The following is a 20,218-nucleotide window of genomic DNA, read 5'->3' as shown; positions in this document are numbered from 1 at the left end:
TTACGACGAACACGTCTCCAAAATAGTGAAATCGATTTTTTCCCAGTATGAGAAAGTCGTCGACGTGACGATTCGTTTGACCGAAGAGTAATGACAAAGAAACGAAGCGATTCCAACATTACAGCTCATTAGCCGAGTCTTTGCTTTGTGTTCATCTCTACCGTCGGGATTACATTGTCGTCACCGAAGCACTCTTCAGTCCAACGAGGCGTAAGACCATCAGACAGGTCGAAGCTGAGAAAATCACTTTGCGGAGGTAAAGAGGTGAGCAGCAGATCTCTCGACTGTCCGTCTACAATGCGTGAGCAATATTTGCACGACACGCTTGGGTAATTGTTTATTGATTCATATAATTGCCTCTCCCAAAAAGTTGGGGCTCGTCAGGGCTTTGTTAAAAAAAAACACTTTAAAGTTGTGTTGCCATTTATTGATCGTCTTAATGAATTATCTGCTCAATTAAGTGTAATGGAGTCAATGATGTTTCCTCATCCTATTGTATGAATTACCAACACGATTACTTAAAGGAGACATGCGTTTTTTTTTTTTTATAAATTGAAACTGTTCTAGGGTGTTTTAACAAGGAATTTTTGTCTCAATGTGCTCCTGGTCTTGCTAAAATTAGCAATTAGGTCATGTAAGTGAGCAACTGCAAACCCTGCCATGACATCATATTGGCCTTTGGTGGCAGTGTTGGGTTAAAGGGGAAAAAGAACTTCCTGTCTACCTGTCATGCCACATACCTTCTGAAATATCATTTTCACTCAGTCCAGCCCGCTCGGTTGATTCGTTTCAGTCGGTGACATTTGATGTGAAGCGGCGCGAGGCCGGAGCGCCTCGGAGCCACTGACTCATAAACGTACGTTTGTGCAACAGAGAAACCCGAGCAAGGAAAGGTCAAGCCTATTCTCAGCGGGCCTAATCACCCCCACTCTCATTAAGTGGCCCGCTTGCTCAAATCACACTTGATTGTGTGTTTGCGGACGCTCCAGAAATGCGATCAGAGGTGCGATCGAGCGGCGGCCGGCCGGGCAATGGATTGCCGCCACGCGAGCACTGATTGGTGCGTGAAATGTGTTTATCGGAAAATGTGCCTTCCCGACATGCGGGCACGCAGATGAACCATTCGGGTCTGGAGAAAAACTGTCTCGGCTCAACATGCGGGGTAATCAGCGGACTTATCGGGGCGGGGGGAAAGTGAGAGGGTGAAGTGGCCTCATCAACTTCACCGTGAGGCTTCTTTAGCCACACATACAAATCACTAATCACAGTTTCTGGTCTTCGATTTACGATGGCTTCCCAGTCCATGAAGAAAATTGGCTTGTCATAGTCTACATATTGAAGTAAAAATGCCCAGCGGTCTCGATAAATGTATTTTTGTACAGCAAAGTACTTTGTTGTTTGCTAGCCGTTTTGTTAGCTAAAAAGCACATTTCCCCAAGAAGCAAAAATCTCTTTTTCACATGAAGGCGCTGTTTTCAGTCGCCTAAATACGACCCCGTTGATCTTTTTGGTGTATTTCCCGACGGCATGAAATGTAAAAAGCCGAGCGACGGCCAACATTTCCGCGCCGACGACGCTCGTTCATCATCCGTCACGCTGACACATTTTGACAAGTGACGGGCACCTGGCAGCTCCTTACAATTGAGCTATTGCGGCTCAGTCGATGACACGTGTGATTGCCTTCCCGCTGTTGGCTCTCGCCGCGCCGCTGTCATCCCGCCTTCTTTGCTGCCTTCTTCGTCGAGGTGTCTCGCCTCGCTCCAATCCCGAAACGAGCGGGGCCTCGCAAGGGCGCGCACTTACCAACCCTGTATATTAACGACGACTCATCTGAACCAAAAATACGTGGCAAAGTTAGTTAAAAAGTTAAAAATTTTGAACTGGAACTTAACCTTAAGTAAATTCAAGTTTATCGTGCTTCACAAAGACCTTTGAAGACCAATCGTGAATGGAAGTGTGTGCAAAATGGCAAGCTAGCTAAGCACACGTTAGCATTGTGTTAGCATTTACAACTGGGAATCCTTACATTTTATGTTTGGTATTTATTTAAAAGACATACAATGTTACAATCTCTCCTCTGGCAAGGTGGTGGGGGCATTTGGTCCTAACGCTCACCCACCTTAAGGCGTTGAGCCTCGGAGCACCCGGCGCCGCAATTAAGAAGTCACGCAAGGCAGAATGGTCGCCGGGAAGAAATCCATTACACACCTTATTGGCTGTAATGATTTCACTTCGCCGGCATCAATGAGGCGTGATGCCACGCAGCGTCGTGTGCTTTTAGCCTTGGCGGGCCCCGGCTTTGTCAGGGCAACGCTGGCCGAGTCATAGATGGGCGCGAACGCTTGTTTCCTGATTTCTAAATCAGACGGCTGATAATAGAATTTAAATCTTATAGGCAAGCTGCGGAAAAGTTGCTCTCCTGAAACACATTTTCTCCTACTGCTGCAGCTCTTATATTGTATTGCATTGAGTGAGTGTACCTAATGAAGTGTCCTTCATCGTAAACATATTTTAGGCTTGACAGGAAAGATGTTTGATTTAAGAAGCGGAGACATCAGCCAGCGCCTATTTCAACACCCCCTCCAGTGTGTTAACACGTTTCATATTAATAGAAGAAAGTTATTTCAAGGAGACACGTATTGTGAATTGTTCACACTTTTTTCAGTCTGACATGTTTTTGTCAAAACTCCCCAAGAAAGAAACGTCGCCCCATTTACAGTAATGCTGAGCCGATGGTGAGAATAGGTCGTGTTGCTATGACGACCAGGTTGTGGGATTGAACACGCAATCAAGAGTTTGTTGAAATCAAGTATTTCTCTCTCATCAGATGCTAACTTTGTTTGCTCAGGCTAATCTGTGCATCCAACAAAACTCAATGCAGCTCTGTTTACGTTTTTGGATTTGCTTGAAAGTGGCCCTGAATCTTCGCCAGGCCTAGCGGCTAAGTCATGCGCAGAGAGACTTCAATTATTACATCTGGTTCATAAGTGCTCGCTCACAGAGACATTTTCAGAAAAAAGGCAGATAATTTGCTGGGTTGCTTAATTTCATAGTTATCGGATGAGCAGGCACTCAACTATTTGTACACAAGCTGTTAAAAAGTCAATTTCGCATAAAATATCCCTTTTAAGATCAACCTCTGTTCCACTGTTTCATTCTAAACATAATTAAGTTTCTTCCAATGCAATTGCAAGTGGATTGTGTGTGTGTGCGTGTGTTGTGTGTATCAGCTTCTGTCTGGACGCAGTAGAGGTGCACTTGGCTCCCGAAAAGGAGCTCCTCTCTCGGGCAGTTTAATCGGCTTCCTGCCACGCGCCAGCTGTGTCCACACAGCAAACACGTACGTTAAAAAAAAAACACAAGAAAAAAAAAACAGCTCCCAGCACGCTCGGTCGAGCTACGACGTCCAAGTTAGCATCTGGAAGATCAGCTCAAGATACTTTGCTCCAGCTGCACTGAGCTTACGTTACATATTTTTTCTTGTCTTACTGCAATCACCCCATTTGAGTGGGTGGCCTTCTCTCATGCAAGCGCGCCAGCCCCCATGGCCAATGGCCAATGGCCAATCCGGGGTTTGTTACCATGACAACCAGGGACAGAGTTAGCTTGGTGAGTGTCGAGGCAAGCATGTATCAGTAGTGCGGATCAATCTACTGAAAAAAACAACAACCTGATTGCAATATTAAACAAAAAGGATTCAAAAAGAAGTTATTTTTCAAAAAAGGCTGTCACACTGGTATCACCTTGCACCCCCCTAAAGAAAGAAAAAGAAAAAAACAATGGCTGGCCCTGCTGCTGCTTCTCCCAGTCTGTCAAATTGAAACGAATGAACTGCCAAGCCTGACGGCGAGGTAATTGTTCCCATGGAAATTGGCTTGCGCGTCACAAAACTCCGAGAACAGTTTTACCCAAGATGGGACGAGCGAGCATTCCGAGAGAACAGAGAGAGAGAGTCCCACGCACTTCACGTTTCATCCTCAACAATGTGACCCAGTGGAGCGCGAGTTGTCTGAATTACGAGCAAGCCCTCATTTCCAGCCGCGTTGTCACGTCGCCTTGTACACACGCTATCGGGCCTTTTCAGACCTCCTGGCGTACGCATGCCAAAGACAAGATGTGCTTGAAAGTATTTAACCCCTTGTTCACCTCTTCCCCCCCGCCGCGCTGTGAGGCCTCCGGGGTCAACTCATTTAATAGCCGCTCGCTTTTTTTTATCTGGCTGCTACAAGAACGTAGACACATCAGCATCACAGGCGGCGTGTGTCAAAAGCAGCTCCTAGATAAAGAAAGTGCTGACTGTGAATATGATCGCAGTATGGGGTTGTATCCTATTATGTTCTTAGAGTTCGGGAGCCTTGGCTTTCCATGTATCTGGCTCAAAACTTGCTGACTCAGCTTTTGTGTTTATTACTGCTGTGGAAGTAGAACATTGTCTCTCAAAATTACATTTTTCATTGTCCTACTGCAACTTTTTATAATGTTATAGTGGCTTACAATAATAATAAATAGTCTTTAGGAATAGATCATATATATTTTGTGGATGAGCACCATTATGCTAAGCTACTTAATCGCAATGTGGAATTTTGTTGAAGTGGTACTTGGTTTAAAAAGCTTAAAATACTGTTGTCTCTCAAAATTACATTTTTCATTGTCCTACTGCAACTTTTTATAATGTTATAGTGGCTTACAATAATAATAAATAGTCTTTAGGAATAGATAAGATACGTATATTTTGCGGATGAGCACCATTATGCTAAGCTACTTCATCGCAATGTGGAACTTTGTTGAAGTGGTACTTGGTTTAGAAAGCTTAAAATACTCTTAATATAGGCAGTTATGAAGATTTTACGGTTAATTTTAATTAATTAATCTTAATTTTAATTAACTTGCTATCACCTTTGATCACAACGTAATAGCTAGCCTTTCGGGTTCAAGCTAACTGGCTAGCACCAAAGCTAACGTAGCAGTGCTCTATTTTGTCAAACAGATGGGCTCAAAAATGCTGTTAATCTTGAAAAATGATTTTTTCCACCCTCATTTTGCTCCATTGTAAAAAGTCCAAGTTATAACTGCTTTTGATTTTTTTTCCCCAAACATGTTGAACCTTCCATGTTTGTGCGATGCTCCAGATAGATCCACGTGAGTGCTGTGTGCTTTTGTGTGGTGTACTTGCTGCTTTTAATGGCCTCTGTCACAAGATCGCCGTGCGGTACTGTGGTGGTGGTCACAGTCGGATTACCTTGTCAGCACTTCAAACCGTGTGTGTGCGCGTGTTCATCTTTCTATCCGCTAAAGCCCTAAAACCTGTACATGTCGGCTGCACGTCTGACATTTTTCAATCATCTTTGATTTCCTTCTGCTGAGAGGTGCTTTTTTGTACGAGTGGATGCACACATCTGGAAGAAGAGATGACAGTTGTCACCACCGCCGCGTCAGTCGGAGTGACACACTTTCATTTCCATGTCTGTGCATGCAGCCCTGCGACATTTTTATTTGAATTTCAACGATGACTCAGCACTTTGTTTACACTCTCCTCACAGGTTAAGGAATCACATCAATCATATTTCAGGATACTGAGTAAAAAAAGAACTCACAAGCTAACGTTAGCAATCTGTTATTTTTTTTAATTCAGCGTGTTTCTATCCGATCAATACGGTCAATTTTTTGGTAGATTCCAGTGAAGTGGAAAAGCACCATTAGCGCTGACCCCGGTGTCATTTCAACACGGTAAAAAAATGTGCGCAGAGGAAAAGGTCTCATTCGTCTTCATTTGGTCTGTTATTTATTCCACAATCGCCGCTTTCATAGAATCACATTTTCAAATAGGCCCGTCTTCATTAGCCCATGACGCGTCGCGCTATTATTTATCTCCGACCGCGAGAAGCTTCATTAGCTGCTGGCTGATGCAGCACATGGCTCGCTAATTTTAGCAGCTTTCATTTATTCCCAAATAGACACGTGTTGGATGAGCTGCCCGCTTGTCGTGTTCTCCCACCTGTCGTGAGGATAGAAAAAAAATATAAAATAATAAGGTAGCAATTGGTTTGATTCCATCTGCGCTCATTCGCCCGCCAGACGTTTGCTTCTTTTCTGCTCTTTGAAGCCGTTTTAGCTCCTGTGATCAGGATTAGGCGCAGGGAAAAGGATGAAAAGTGCCGGGGACATACGGAGACATTCGAGGAGGGAACGGGCTCCTTTGAAATATGTCAAGAATTGCCTGTGCGCTGACCCACAGTGAAGCAACGGAGGGAAATTCATATTCCCTTTTGTATTTTCTTTGAAGAGTTTTGCTCTGCAAATATTGGTTTGCCCTGACATTGTCAGGCTGTGTTTTGTTGAAATCTGTTCTCACAGAACAAATCAGAATCCAACTTTTTAGAGGACGTCCGTGTAATGGAAATATTGTCCTATTAACTGCACGGTCAACAATGTGGTCAGAGAGGAGGTCGCGCTCCAGTTACTGTTCATATTTACTAAAGCGGCCAATATTTAGACTTGCTGGCCTTCCCTTTTTTTTGGATTGCCCAATTATTATTGTATTTTTATTTATGTTCATTATTTTATTATTATTTATCTAAAATGTCTTATATATTATTATTTTATTATTATTATTCATTATTTTATATTATGGAAATGTATTTAGAAACAAATATATGAATTGAGTTTACCAGGAACTAGCATGACATGCCAAACTTTTTTTTTTTTTTTTGCATTTCCTCCAGTAATTCAGAAATAATGACATGCCTGACTTTCAAGGCTCAAGTGTTTTCAAAACGCAGCCCACAAACACCCAAACAGCAAGAAGTCAAATGTCATCCGGCTCACCACACAGCTTGCACCGACGTTGAATCCTCTAAACGAGAAACATGTCTATGAAAGTCACTTTGCCGCCACTCTGAATTATTATTTTTTTTCTGGGAAGGCCTTCTGCCTTGTCGCGCCAGTGTCTGAGGTCTTCAGGCTTCATTGCCAAAACGTCGCTCTGCGCTAAAAATCCAGCTCTGAATAGCTCACGGCAGCCAACATTTCTCATCTTCACGCTTGATCGACTTTATTACGGCCGCCGTTTCCCTCTCTCACCCCAACGTTTTGTTGTTTGTTTGTCTTTCTTATGAACTTCTTGTTCCCGCTAACAAAAACCAGAGCGGCTCCTTGTGTTTGCTATAATAGCCGTCACATATTTGACGTTGTCATTCTTCGCCGCCATCCTTGAAATGTTTCCTCAAACGTTTATGTCTGGAAACATAATTGAAATAATATTTTGAAGAAGTATTGTAGAAGCGGAACAGAGAAGTTGAAATCAGAGACTTCAGCTCAGTGAGCATCCAATAAAGCGGTTCTCTCACCTCACAAGTTCTCGACCATCGCCAGCCCACCGTACTATCGAAATAAAGCTGAAATAAATGCAAATCATTGACTCCAAAAAGTCCTACGTAGGAGGTTGGCTTTTATTAGTCTGTCACATAAACGTCCCCTTAATGTACTTCTCGGGCTTTTTCGCTTAGCGACGGCATCTCTCAACCTGCCAACTCGACATTTTTCCTTTAATTAAAGCATAAAAACAAAACAATTGCTCACATTTCAACGCCGGATGGGCACAGACTAGCGTTTTATTGCTCAATTTGGATGTTGATGAAATGTTTTAAACCATCATAAGACATTTATGCAGAAGGCGAGATGTTAGCGGGCTAGCTGCAAATGTGCGTGCGCGTCCATTTTCACCTCCACCTGAGCAAACGGCGCCGAGCGTGGCCCACGCACACACCCGAACCTCAGCTGTTGCTCCGTAACGACGACGGCGGTGTTTTACAAGGCTCATCTTTTCATATTTTTTTTCTCGAAGCACTTGTGGCGGTATCATTTTTTATGCCGCTGAATTTGGAACAGGTCCAAAGCTTTTTAAACGGGCCAGCCAGAGCCCCGGAGAGCCCATTTACGATCATTCTTTAGTTTGGTATCAATTCATTACAAAACTCAAAGACAACAAGGTGAAGAGATTGTACATCAATGCAAATAGGTTCTGGCAAAGCAGAGTTTCCAATCTAGTTAGAAAATAGATTTTTCAAAGCAGTCACGATAATTATTTTTCAAACCAAGAGTGATGAAAGCTAACAAATAGCAAAACAAAATTAAAAAAAAAACATGTTTGTTGACAAAATAAATTTTGCTCTAAAAAACTAATTAAAACCAACAGAATTTAATTAAACTTTCTTTAATGACTAAAATCCCAAACCATTAAATGTCGCCTTCCAAAACACAAACTTTACCTTCAAATACTCCACCTTGATAAAGAATAAACCTAAAAACCTATTTAATAAAAACCCACAAATATTTAAGTGACACATAAGTCACCAACTCTAATCTGTTCCCAATTGTCTGCTTCAGTCGCATTCAGCAAAAGCAATCTCAAAGAACCTCTGAAGTATTTTGACCGTGATTTGTCACCGGCAGAAAGTAGAAAAGCACATGAAACAATATATCATGCCTTGGCGGAGGTAATAAATCTCAAAAACCGACCGAGTTACTTTTTGTTTTTCCACTGTCTAAAGTGGTTCAAAGTAACTAACTGTCATGCGAGTGGGAGCAGGTGGTGCCGACCTTTGCCTCCTGGCGGCCTTATTAGCTCGAGGCAATCTTTTATCCCGCTAACCTAAATCTACATAACAGCAACTTCACCCATTTTGGAGGCAAAGTGTGCAACACCCTTGCTGCTTTGCATCCACACACAAATATTTATATTTAATGGCAAATTTCATCTTTTTTTTTGCTGCTCATAGCCATGACAAATGGCATTCAACCGAAGTAATCCATGCATGTCACAGTGAACAGCTGTTACATGAACTACTTTTTTTTTTTGCCCCTAAACAAAATAGTTCTCCAGAAAACAGGTCACTGTCGGGATTATTTATAGTGTAACGAGGTCACAGTGAAGTTGTGTCTCTTGGGTTAGTGTGGCAGGTAAAACGCCACCTTTGCAACTCTTTTGTTTCCATTCTTATGTAACTTTCAACTAAAAAACTGTTAGGAAAAAAATAGGGTACTTAAGATCGTGCCAGGTGGTGCACCGCTATTGATATTTCTTTTATAGTTCTTATTTCATTTTGTTTGCCCGCAGAGATGGCAAGCCGGGTCTACCTCCTCCTTTTCCTCGCTTGCCAGTCGACATTCGCCTCCCAGGAGGGTTTCCCCGAGTTCACCTCGGACACGGCCATCAACAACGCGGTGCGGGACCCGCGCACTGGCCGCGTGTACCTGGGCGCCGTCAACGCCGTCTACCAGCTGGGGCCGTCGCTGCGACCCGAAGCCCGGGCGGAGACGGGCCCACGGAAGGACGCCAGGACCTGCACGCCGCCGGCTTCGGCCTGCCAGGACACTAAGCTCATGGCCAATATCAACAAGCTGCTGCTGGTGCACCCGTCCAACGGCTCGCTCATCGTCTGCGGTAGCCGTTACCGGGGCATCTGCTCCCTGCTCAACCTGTCCAACGTGGAGCAGGAGCTCTACTACAGCGACAACAAGGGCGAGCGGACTTACGTGGCCAGCATCGAGGACAACGTCAACGTGGTGGGCGTCATGTCCACCTTCGTCAAGGAGGCGCACAAGTTTGACGTGTTCCTGGTGGGCAAAGGCTACGGAAGTCTGGACAGCACTAAGATCATCACCACGCGCATTCTGCAGGATTTCCGCGACTGGGTGGTGTTCGAGAGCATCATCGAGGCCTCCACCATCCAGACCATGCCCTTCGGGCCCAGGTACCTGCACGACTTCAGGCACGCCTTCGCCGCCGACGGCTTCGTTTACTTCGTCTTCTCCCGGACGCTGGACGGTACCGATAACAAAAACGTGACCTTTGTGTCTCGCCTGTGCGAGAACGACCACCATTTGTATTCCCACACGGAGCTGCAGCTCATGTGCGGTCAGGACAACCGCTACAGCAAAGTCCAAGCGGCCTATGTGGCCTCGCCGGGCAAGGAGTTGAGTCGGGTCATGACGGAATGGGGCACGTACGGGAAAGTCCAGCCCTGGAATAAAGTTCTCTTCATGGTGGCCAGCTCGGAAGACGACCACAGCGACTCGGCTTTGTGCGTGTACACGCTCAACGCCATCAACGAGCGTCTGGTGGACATCATCACCGCCTGCTACAGCGACTCGGGGAAAATTTCAGGGTTCCCCGCCGTGGACATCCCGTATTCCTCAAAGACAGCAGAGTTCTGCACGTCCAAGATTGCGGTGAGGGCCCTTCTTTTTTCCTACCTCTTGGTAGAATCCATCAGAAAGTTGAAGCATATCTTTGTGTTCTTCTGTCATCCAGAAAGACATGTTGGAGCAGTACAAGTGCGGCGGCGATTTCCTGCCGACGCCTCTGGCCAGCAAGCCTCGCTTCGCCTTGAAATCCAACTCCGTGTTGATCAAGCCGGGCCTTCTCACTGCGGTCGCCGTTGCCGTGGAGAACGATCACACCATCGCCTTTTTGGGCAACAGCCAGGGAGAAGTCGTCAAGGTGGACTTGAGCCCGGCTTGACCATTCTTAACACATCCACGGATCTCGTTATTTTCTTTCTGCAGGCTCACCTGACCTCCCCGTCGTACGTGTACGGCAAGGCCCCCGGCGACACCTTGGGGGAAAAGGTGAACAAGAACCTTTTCTTCGATATGGACCAGAGCCACCTCTACATCACCACAGACAAAAAGGTGCCTCCATTATTTTTCATTTACTCAGCTTGAAAATTTGCTTTGTACCAAAAATGGCCGAGAGGGTCATTTCTTTCCTTGAACTTCAACGTTTGAGAACTTTTTGTTGTCACGCTGGCTGGCCAAACTATTTGTATGCCTGACACAAAAGAAAGTTATTTACTCAGGCATACAGTTTGCCTCACTACCACAATTTTATTTACTGACCGTTTGGATTCCAGAATAGCGGGGAGAAGCTGCTCGGTCATTCGGAGGTGTAAGGAAGGCGAGATGATGTTTGTTCAACTTTGGTACTTTCCAAAGATGTGCAGCTAGGAGTTATGAGGAGCAAGCGAGTCTATTTATCATAAGTTAGGCTGAAGACGATTGGGGTTACGACGAGACAAAACAAAAAGGTAGCAGACCAAACGTTAGCGCATATCGAGGTGCTACACGCGGCGCTCTCGTGTTTTTCCTCCTATAAAATGGGCGGGCAAATTCATTCACGAAAAAAAAACATACGGAATATTTAATGCACCTTCCTGACATTTATCGCGTGGCACTCAAATTCAACCTGTGCATTACCTGCAGCGGAAAAAAAACCCATAATGGACGCCCAGAAATTAATTTTCAAACCATCCCTAAGGGGAAAGTGCGGGAATTGCGTACGCCAAAGAGGAAAGAGCTGTTTGCTGTGCCTGTCTGATAATCGACTGCTCATAAATTGTTTCTAAATCCCCATCATAGTCACGGCGGCGGAGAGGTTTTAACGCCGCTGACACCTTACGTCCAACGGTTATAAAAACCAGAAGGAAAAAAAAAATACTTCTTCGCTTTTGCTGCGCCATAAAGTCAAAGTGTGCGTGAAAAATACATCTGCCGCTGCCGTGATAGAGCAGGAGAATCATATTTTGGGGCTTAAGTGGACTGAGAGACAGGACGTGTGTCTAATTTCTACCCTCAAAAAACAATATTGGTAAATCGGTAAAAAAAAGGTTCAATCAAATGAATGTATAAACATTTTTTTCCTGAACTAAAAAAAGTCATTTTTGATTTATTGTGGTGTCCAATAGAAGCCTTGCATCTCCATTTTTTTCATGAATTAATCTTTTTGTAATATTTAAATACCTTAACTTTTTAATATTAAATGAATGAATTAAATAATTTTAAAAAAATCTTTTTTTCAAAGAATATTAATGAAATATAAATGATTAAAAAGTAAATTATTATACTATATAATTTACCTTATTTAAAACAAACTAAAATCCTTTAAAATATTGTAAAATTATTTTTTATTAATATTTTAAAAATTCAAATATGTTGCCATTTTGGCATGATTAAAAAAAAAACTACAGAAAAGCAGCTGTGTGAATTCATGAACGGAAAATTTCCACCATTGTCAACAGAAATGATAATCCGACTGGATTGTAAATAGACCAAATAGATTTTGACTCCTCGAGGCCGTGACAGAAGTACCGGCTGGATTATTCAAAGAGGCTTCTTTTGTGACATCGCGTGCCTCCGAAGCCTCACCCGCCGGGCCGCTCGTCTTCCCTCGGGTGACGGCCGACTGATCACGTGACGTGCGCTCATGCCGCAGATCACCAAGGTCCCCGTGGAGTCGTGCCTGCAGAAGAAGGACTGCCAGTCTTGCGTCAATATGAGGGACCCTTATTGTGGCTGGTGTGTGCTGGAGGGCAGGTGAGAAATACACACGCACACTCACGCACGCACACAGGCAAAGTTCCAGCTCCCCAACACATGGGAATGTTTTGCACAATGTTTTACGGCGGACGTTTTTACTAACCCACATTGTTAATATCCCGTCTCTCTCGCTCGGTGCAGCCAGCAGAAATTAAAGCAGTTTGTCAGCCGCGTGCGGCGAAATGCACTCTCGCCGCCTTCTATTCATGCGTACAATGCTGATGTTTGCCACATATTTGCCTGGATTGATTGCGGGGATCAATAGCTGCCTCGTCGGCCTGAAGCTTCATTTTGGAAGAATGTGCATTATGCTACCACGAAATGAGTGCAGCGCTTTTCAACCCTTGTTAAGTGGGGAGGGAGGGATGGATGGATGGAGTGATGGATGGAGGGATGGAGGGAGTCATGGATGGAGGGATGGAGTGATGGAGTGATGGATGGAGGGATGAATGGAGTGATTGATGGATGAATGGAGGGCAGGAGGGATGGATGGATGAAGGGATGAATGGAGTGATGATGGAGTGATGGATGAATGGAGTGATGGATGAATGGATGGAGGTCAGGAGGGATGGATGGATGAAGGGATGAATGGAGTGATGAATGGAGTGATGGATGAATGGAGTGATGGATGAATGGATGGAGGTCAGGAGGGATGGATGGATGAAGGGATGAATGGAGTGATGGATGGATGGATGGATGGATGGATGGATGGATGAATGGAGCAGTTGGATGGATGGATGGATGGATGGATGGATGGATGGATGGATGGATGGATGGATGGATGGATGGATGGATGGATGGATGGATGGATGGGGGATGGATGGATGGATGGATGGATGGAGTATTTCTTGAACTATTAGAAAAATGAAGTTGCATTTTTTGCTGGAAGAAATTTGTCAGGTGGACTTAGTATTCGTCGTTCTTTCCAACAGCACATTGTGGGAAATCGTTCAGCATTTCTGAGATCTTCAAAATGGGGGTTTAGCTTTTTTGTGCGTGTTGAGCTTTGAGATGTGGAACTGACGCTTTAGGGCGCGTGCGTGTGCGCTCACGCTGCGTCTGCAGGTGCACCAGGAGGTCTGAGTGCCGGCGGGCAGAGGAGAAGAATGGCTGGCTGTGGAGCCCGCGGCAGCAATGTGTCAAGATCGTCTACTTCTACCCTTCCAACCTCTCGTGCAAAAAGACCCAGAAGGTAGCTCGCTCGCTCGGCTCTCCTCTTTCCATTTTTGTTCCATCTGTTTGTTCTTCACACGGTGGTGAACACTTGCCACTGCGAGTCCAAAAACCGGGGCTCAGGTTTGTTCCTGCTCCGTATCGACCCGAACCGGCTTATTATACCTGAGCCCTTGAAGACGGAGAGACTCCATTTTTCGCCGTGCTTTTTTTTCTACTTCCTGATTCTTGTGTTTGCCTTTTTTAAATGTACGCACCTGAAATCCGCCCAAATTTGTTTTCCCTAAAACTAATTCCAAAATAATACAAACGACTGATTCATTGACGTTCCGTCGCGTCCTAGGTGAAGATCAATATTTCCTCCCTGCCCGCCATCGGCCCCTCGGACCGCCTGCGGTGCTCCTTCAAGACGTTCCACAGCGATGGCGTCATGTCCGACTCGGGTCAGGTCACGTGCGACCTGCCGCCGCCGTGGCTCATCCCGCACACCAGCGGGCACCGAGGTACGCTGCATTTTTTATTCAATTGCCCGAGAGGGAGTTACGTTCATAAATAAATAAATCACCCTCCTGAAATATAAATGAGCCCACCTGTATTAAATATAAAGCAGAGGAAAATATGCACTTGTGCTTTTTCTACTGACCACAATTATTCTTTTTTATTATTTCGTTTTTTATTTATTTCTTTTTATATTTATTATTATTATTTTATTATTGTTATTATTTCAAGTTGCTTCCAGCACACATTGCGGAACAAACACAAACTCTTAAAAGTGGCTGTGACGCGCCCTCAGATTTTGTTGCCGTGCCGGTGAAGATCTTCGTCAACGAGACGGTGGAGTTGGCTACACGCGACTATCAGTTCTACAACTGCGCCGCCACCGTCATGAAGTCGGAAAACACGCCGTGAGTGCCACCTGTCACTCGGATATCCTGCTGAGACGCGCGTGTGTGTGTGTGTGTGTGTGTGTGTGCGTGCAAACAGATGAATGGAAATGGTAATGCCTGCTGCGCCCCCCTCCCTCCTTTTTTTTATTATTATTACCAAGGGATGGAAATTGCCCCTTTCCTTTTCATTAATCAAAATAGGAAAGTCGATTTGGCCATGTTTTCTTTCTTTGCTTCCAATTTTTTCCCTTTTCACACCACGGCGCCGGTGATGAACGAGCTTTGCTTATATGACGTGGGCCAGATCCATTTTGCTGTCAGCGACATGGATTTTCATGCCTGATGCCCTTTGATGCGTTTGCATCTTTAAACATGCGCTTTTTATCTTCTGAGATTACATTTAACGGAACAAGATAACAAGTTCCGCACGGGCGCAGTCTGCGTCGCAGTCAACGGTTCCGTGTTTGAATCCCAGTCCTGAGCTTAAATGTGTCTCTGTTTTCCTTCCACTTTCCCCATAAATGCATTCAAGCTCTAAAATGTCCATTAAGTGTGAGTGGAAATTGTCGTTTGCTATTATTATGCATATTAATATGGATTGTTTTGATAATAGAATTTTACTCTTGGTTGCCATTAAGTGCACAACATAATAGCTGATGCAACAATGCAATGATGCAAGTATTGGACAAAAAAAAAAAAAAACTAAAAATAAAGACTGAAATACACAAATTATTAGACAGAATACAAAAATATTGAGAAAAATAAAATATAAAATATGTATAAAATAAATTGGACAAAATAGACAAATATTGGACAAAAATAGATAAAAACATTACACATAGAAAGACAATGGAAATAGTACAACAAATGTACATTTATTAAAATGATTTTTTTTTTTAAATGAGTCATGTGTTTGCAGGTGCATGTCATGCGTGGCCAGTCCGTGGGGTTGCCAGTGGAACACGCACAACCACGCCTGCACCGATTTGGACGACAGCGCCCCGTCCCCTAGCATCATCAAAGACCGAAAGGTCGGTCGGTCTCCTCGCTCGCCCAAAAAAAAAGTTTCTGACTGAGAAAGTCATTTAAAAAAAAAAAAAGTAATCCCGCTATCAGCCGTCGTCATCTCGCGGGACATTTATTGGCGGCTGTGTCAATTTACAAGTCAGCAGATGTTAGCCCGATAGGCTTCCTATCTGCCGCTGCAGATGAGATTCTCGGTTACAGCGCGGCGCTTCCCGCATTTGCATTGTAAACTAGGACGCTACGTGCCCAGTCGAGCGCAGACCTCCGCCAAGGCCGAGCAATCAGAGACACTTCACGACGGAAATAGCGGCATGCAAAAATATTCATGCTGGGGTACAACTCGGTGATGTCATCGTATGAAAAACTTGATTTCCCAACATGGGTGATTTGCTGTGCTAGCTTGAGCGCCGCCCAGTGCCAAAAGCAAGTTTCTGTGCGAAAGGCTCGACTATAATCACGTTGAAATCCACATTGTGATGCCTCGCCAGGGAGGAAAGTGTCCTCAGTTTGAGAATCCCGACCCCATGCTGATCCCGGTGGGCTACAAGCAGTCAATCGGCTTCCAGGGCATCAATTTGGACCTTTACCAGGTAACGCCGAGTTCCACCCCGTCGCTATGCGGAGCGAGGTTGGTCGGGATCATCCTTTGTGCGTTGTCGCTCAGGGTCGGGTTTTCACCATCGGCACGGAGCTCATGAATGTGGAAGAAGTCATCTCTGAGGACGGACCTTTTTACACTTTCAGTGGATTCAACGTGAGTTTTTGTCTGGCTTCAATACATTTCAATGCAATTTTCTTAGAATTTGGAAATATTACGTTCTAAAAGTTACACTGCCTATTCCAATAATATATATAATATAGTATATAAGTATATATTATATAATATTATTTATTTATGTATTTATTATTATTATTATTATATAATATATATAAATTACGCAAAAGGTGAAGATACAAAATATTTGGACTTCAACCACGATTGCACTGAACATTTAGTGGCAGCCATGAAACTTTAATTCCACTCCCCTGCAAAAACAAAAACATAAATGTAAATGGGCCACTCTAGTTCTCAGCCGCTCATTTCCGATTTGGCTTTGTTCACACATGAAAACGTCCCGCATGTGCTGACCCTCAAATTGCACGTTAGATTAAGCAATGAAAAGCGGATTGCTTCTAACCAGAAGGGCACATGGAGTAATTAATTAGCATATAGAGTGTAAACAGCTGTCATGTAAAATCATATGAACATGAATGTCTATTTCTGTGGGTATCAATAGGCTACGAATATAATTCAAGTAAAGTAAAAGTAAGATATGCTCAATATTCTTTTTTTTTTTCCCTCTACATAAGCAGCGGCGGACTAGCGTACATCTGAAGGGCTTAAGTGCCGATAATCAGCGGATAGATCATTAATCATTCATGTTTCTCCCCACGTTTAGTTTTCCTACGATGAATCACCGGAGACAAACGTTGTTCTTTACGTGAAGGACAAGGAGCTTGGCAAGAAGATGGACAGCACATTAAACGGTATGTTCGCAAACGGTTTGAGGCGCAGTATGGAGACTTTTAAATATACTCCGATACTTACGCACCGATACCAGCGTGACAATTTCTGGCGTATGTTCTGTTCTCTTTTTCTGACTTGGTTTGTTTTGTGTTTTAGTCACCTTGTACAACTGCTCGGTGGGACGAGAGGACTGCAGTCTGTGTAAGAACGCCGACCTCAATTACAGATGCGTGTGGTGCGCCAGGCACAAGGCGTGCGTGTACGACCGGCTGTGCATGCCCGACCAGCACGACGCCGAGGACCCTCGCGAGGCCGAGTGTCCCGCCCCCCAGATCACGGACGTGAGTTGTTCATCACTTGCGTGGGCGATTAGTGGCAGGAAGGCGTTTCCTTCGAAGATTGGATTTTCAATTGGAGCAGTTTATAATCCAATGTTGTCCTTGTGTGACAGCATAAGTTTGTTTCTCCTTGAGGATCAAATCATACTTTGTTCGAAAAGACTTTGGAGAAGTTTTGTTTTTTTAAATTCATTGGTTGTTTTTAATAATACAAAAATTGATTATCCTTTTAGATTAAAGTAAAAAAGTTGACTAAATTCAACTGTTTGGCAAGAAAACTTGTAATATAGAGAATAAATTTGAAATACAAACTAAATTCAAATATTTTAAAATAAATTCAAAAAAGTCCAACAAAACTTAGATTTTGTCAAAATATTGTGGGGGAAAAAAGCTTCATTTATTTATGATTAAGATATAATTTATAATTTAATTATAAAAAGTCGCAAATGTACGTCAAGACAACCCTTGCCATTTGATAAGAAATGTAGCGATTGTAATTTTCTGAAATAAAGAATTTTAGTATTATTTTTTACCAATTTACTGAGGGCAAAGTTCTAATTTTGCAAGCTAAAGCCAAATGTTAGTTTGCAAAAAGGTGCCGACTGTGAGGCTTGAAATAATCAATGGCAACCTCTTATTATATATATGTTGTCCTTGTCTGAAAGCAGAAGTTTGTTTTCCTTGAGGACCTCACAAGTGCACGGGATCAATGTTTTCTCCGCTCGGCCTTTATGTCATTTAGAGAGAAAAAGTATGGGGTAAAAAAAATGGCAGTTGCGCAAGGCCTTAACATGAAAATAATTGTATTGACTCAGCAATCAAAAGATGTCCATGTTCCAATGTGTGCTGGCTCAACCAAGGCCAAACAAACAGACAAGCTCCTTTTTTTTAATGACTGTTTACTTTTACATGCATTTTTAATACGTGAAAAAACATCTCACTGACTTATGTTTATAAAGTTTTATCTTCCACTGCAAAACATATTTGCTGTGCAAGCTCATGAGAGCGAATACAACAAAGATTTTGCTACGCCCGAGGCTCAAAATGCATTGCTGCCTAAATTTACGAATCCATCTGCCCCAAAAAACAATTTTTTTTAAAAGAACTTTGCATTATTCTGCTTTATAAAACATGCGACAATAATAGTTAAAGGGAAATTAAAGACTGACACAATTTGTGCATTGTAATAAGTCAATGGACATTATGTCCACCAGGGGGCAGCAACCCTAACCTAACCCTAACCTTTGCAAATAATATATAAACCTCGACTCGTACTATCGTTGCTATAGTTTGTGTTCAAATTAATCGCTTAAAGGTTTGTTAAATACTAAGTAAAATGTCGAATAAGGTCAGAGTTTTCCGAAAATAAAGTCGACATTATAAGAATAAATCTGAACTGTGTTTAAATGTTTGTTCTTTGTGGTGCAGATCATCCCTCGCTTTGGCCCTTTGGAAGGCGGCATCGCCATCACCATTCGCGGTTCCAACCTTGGAATCCACAAGGAAGACATTCAACACATCACCGTGGTCGGCGAGCCCTGCATTCACCAGGAGGATAAATATTCCGTCTCCACCAGGTAACCCCCCAAAAAATAATTTAGGCTATGTAGCGTTGTAATTTTAACAGTCAGGCCAATGGGGCGGAATAAAACGACGGCTACAATATTGTGTGCTAATGTTAACTTGCGGATTCAAATGAGCAACCACAGCGCACTCTCAACATGAGAGGCCCATCAATCATCCAAATGTGACCGTTGATGAATACCAGTCTTCGTTCCGCCTGCAAACGTGCCGATATGCTTTTACACCGTGCTCTGGGAAAAAAAATACGGTCTGGTGATTGATGACCACGTATTCGCAATGGTCGTTTTTTTTGTTTTGGGAGTGCTGCAGATTTGCTGTCCAGTGGCGTCCCTCAGGGTCGGGAAACAGTCAATGCATTTGAGTCGCAAGGGTGTCACACAAATGGGCCGTGAAAAGGAAATGGGAAAAGATGCCGACCGCAAGTGTTGACATCTGCCGGCACGGAAGCGAGAGCAAAATTCTCGGTGCCGCCATCTGCGAGCCGTGACACGGCGCTGGATTTACGGGCGGGCTGGGAACTCTTAAATTTTTTTGTAAACGTTCACCTGCACCTGTTGGAAATGTTGCAAACTGCTTTATAGCTGTCATTTTATTTTTGCAATAAAAATAGCGTGAGGATAAAGGTGGAATTTTGCGAGAAAAAAAACAACAAAATACGTTGCCCCCCCCCCCCCCCCCCCTTTTTTTTTCTCAGTGTGGTGTGCGAGATCAGCCCGGTGGCCCTCGACAAGCAATTCTGGGGCCAAGTGGACGTGGAGGTGAAAGGCGGAAAGAAAGGAACCTCCTCCATGTTCTTCACTTACCGGGTAAACACCGTAAATCTCCCGCCCGCCTCCTCGAGCACCGCAAGATTTAATGGCGCTGCACGCTTTTAGTTGATTGCGGTTATTTTTTACTCGCTGTCTCAAAGAATCAAATCCAATTCTCACAATAAGTCCCGACTTTGTATGAATGGCAACAGGTGGATTTATTGTACAGTGAGCGCCCGCAAACTCATCCTGCTGCATTTGTGAATGTTGAAAAGTCATCAAGAAAGTAATGAAGTGACTTTTTTGAAGGTAACCACGGCAACGCAGCCGATCGGGAATCCTCGGCTTAAGCCGCGTCTGTGTTTTGAGCAGATCCCGACCTTGTTTCTCTGTAAGACGAACAGGCGGCGTTGCTTTTGAACTCGCCTTTCACATCTCCGGCGGCGCTAAAGCCCGCCCCCTCCCTCCCCCACCCCCCGGGGGAGATTGCTCCGCCTTAAGTGTTTGCTCAGCAAATTGAGGCAGATGTGCGATCTATGCGCGAGAAACGCTTCTGATGAGCGCGAAATCAAGGATGGG

At 44.0% G+C, this 20,218-nt stretch overlaps 1 protein-coding gene across 3 annotated transcripts in view; it reads left to right on the top strand.

Moving 5' to 3' along the window:
- The window catches only part of plxnb2b (plexin b2b), a 104,681-nt gene that overhangs the window by 63,403 nt on the left and 21,060 nt on the right, over positions 1 to 20,218 (top strand). For all 3 annotated transcript variants that reach the window (XM_037255249.1, XM_037255251.1, XM_037255250.1), the window contains 14 exons: positions 9,116 to 10,230; positions 10,313 to 10,501; positions 10,567 to 10,692; positions 12,272 to 12,372; positions 13,441 to 13,567; positions 13,892 to 14,051; positions 14,342 to 14,453; positions 15,355 to 15,466; positions 15,950 to 16,051; positions 16,126 to 16,215; positions 16,901 to 16,988; positions 17,125 to 17,309; positions 18,735 to 18,883; positions 19,585 to 19,696. In XM_037255249.1, coding sequence (XP_037111144.1) covers positions 9,118 to 10,230; positions 10,313 to 10,501; positions 10,567 to 10,692; positions 12,272 to 12,372; positions 13,441 to 13,567; positions 13,892 to 14,051; positions 14,342 to 14,453; positions 15,355 to 15,466; positions 15,950 to 16,051; positions 16,126 to 16,215; positions 16,901 to 16,988; positions 17,125 to 17,309; positions 18,735 to 18,883; positions 19,585 to 19,696 — 2,766 coding nt within the window. In that variant the 5' untranslated portion in view covers positions 9,116 to 9,117. The remainder of the gene's footprint in view (positions 1 to 9,115; positions 10,231 to 10,312; positions 10,502 to 10,566; positions 10,693 to 12,271; positions 12,373 to 13,440; positions 13,568 to 13,891; positions 14,052 to 14,341; positions 14,454 to 15,354; positions 15,467 to 15,949; positions 16,052 to 16,125; positions 16,216 to 16,900; positions 16,989 to 17,124; positions 17,310 to 18,734; positions 18,884 to 19,584; positions 19,697 to 20,218) is intronic.

Source organism: Syngnathus acus, chromosome 6 (assembly GCF_901709675.1).
Source record: "Syngnathus acus chromosome 6, fSynAcu1.2, whole genome shotgun sequence".
Classification (NCBI taxonomy): domain Eukaryota; kingdom Metazoa; phylum Chordata; class Actinopteri; order Syngnathiformes; family Syngnathidae; genus Syngnathus; species Syngnathus acus.
The sequence above is the reverse complement of the archived record's forward strand: the minus strand, read 5'-3'. Positions and strand labels throughout refer to the sequence as shown.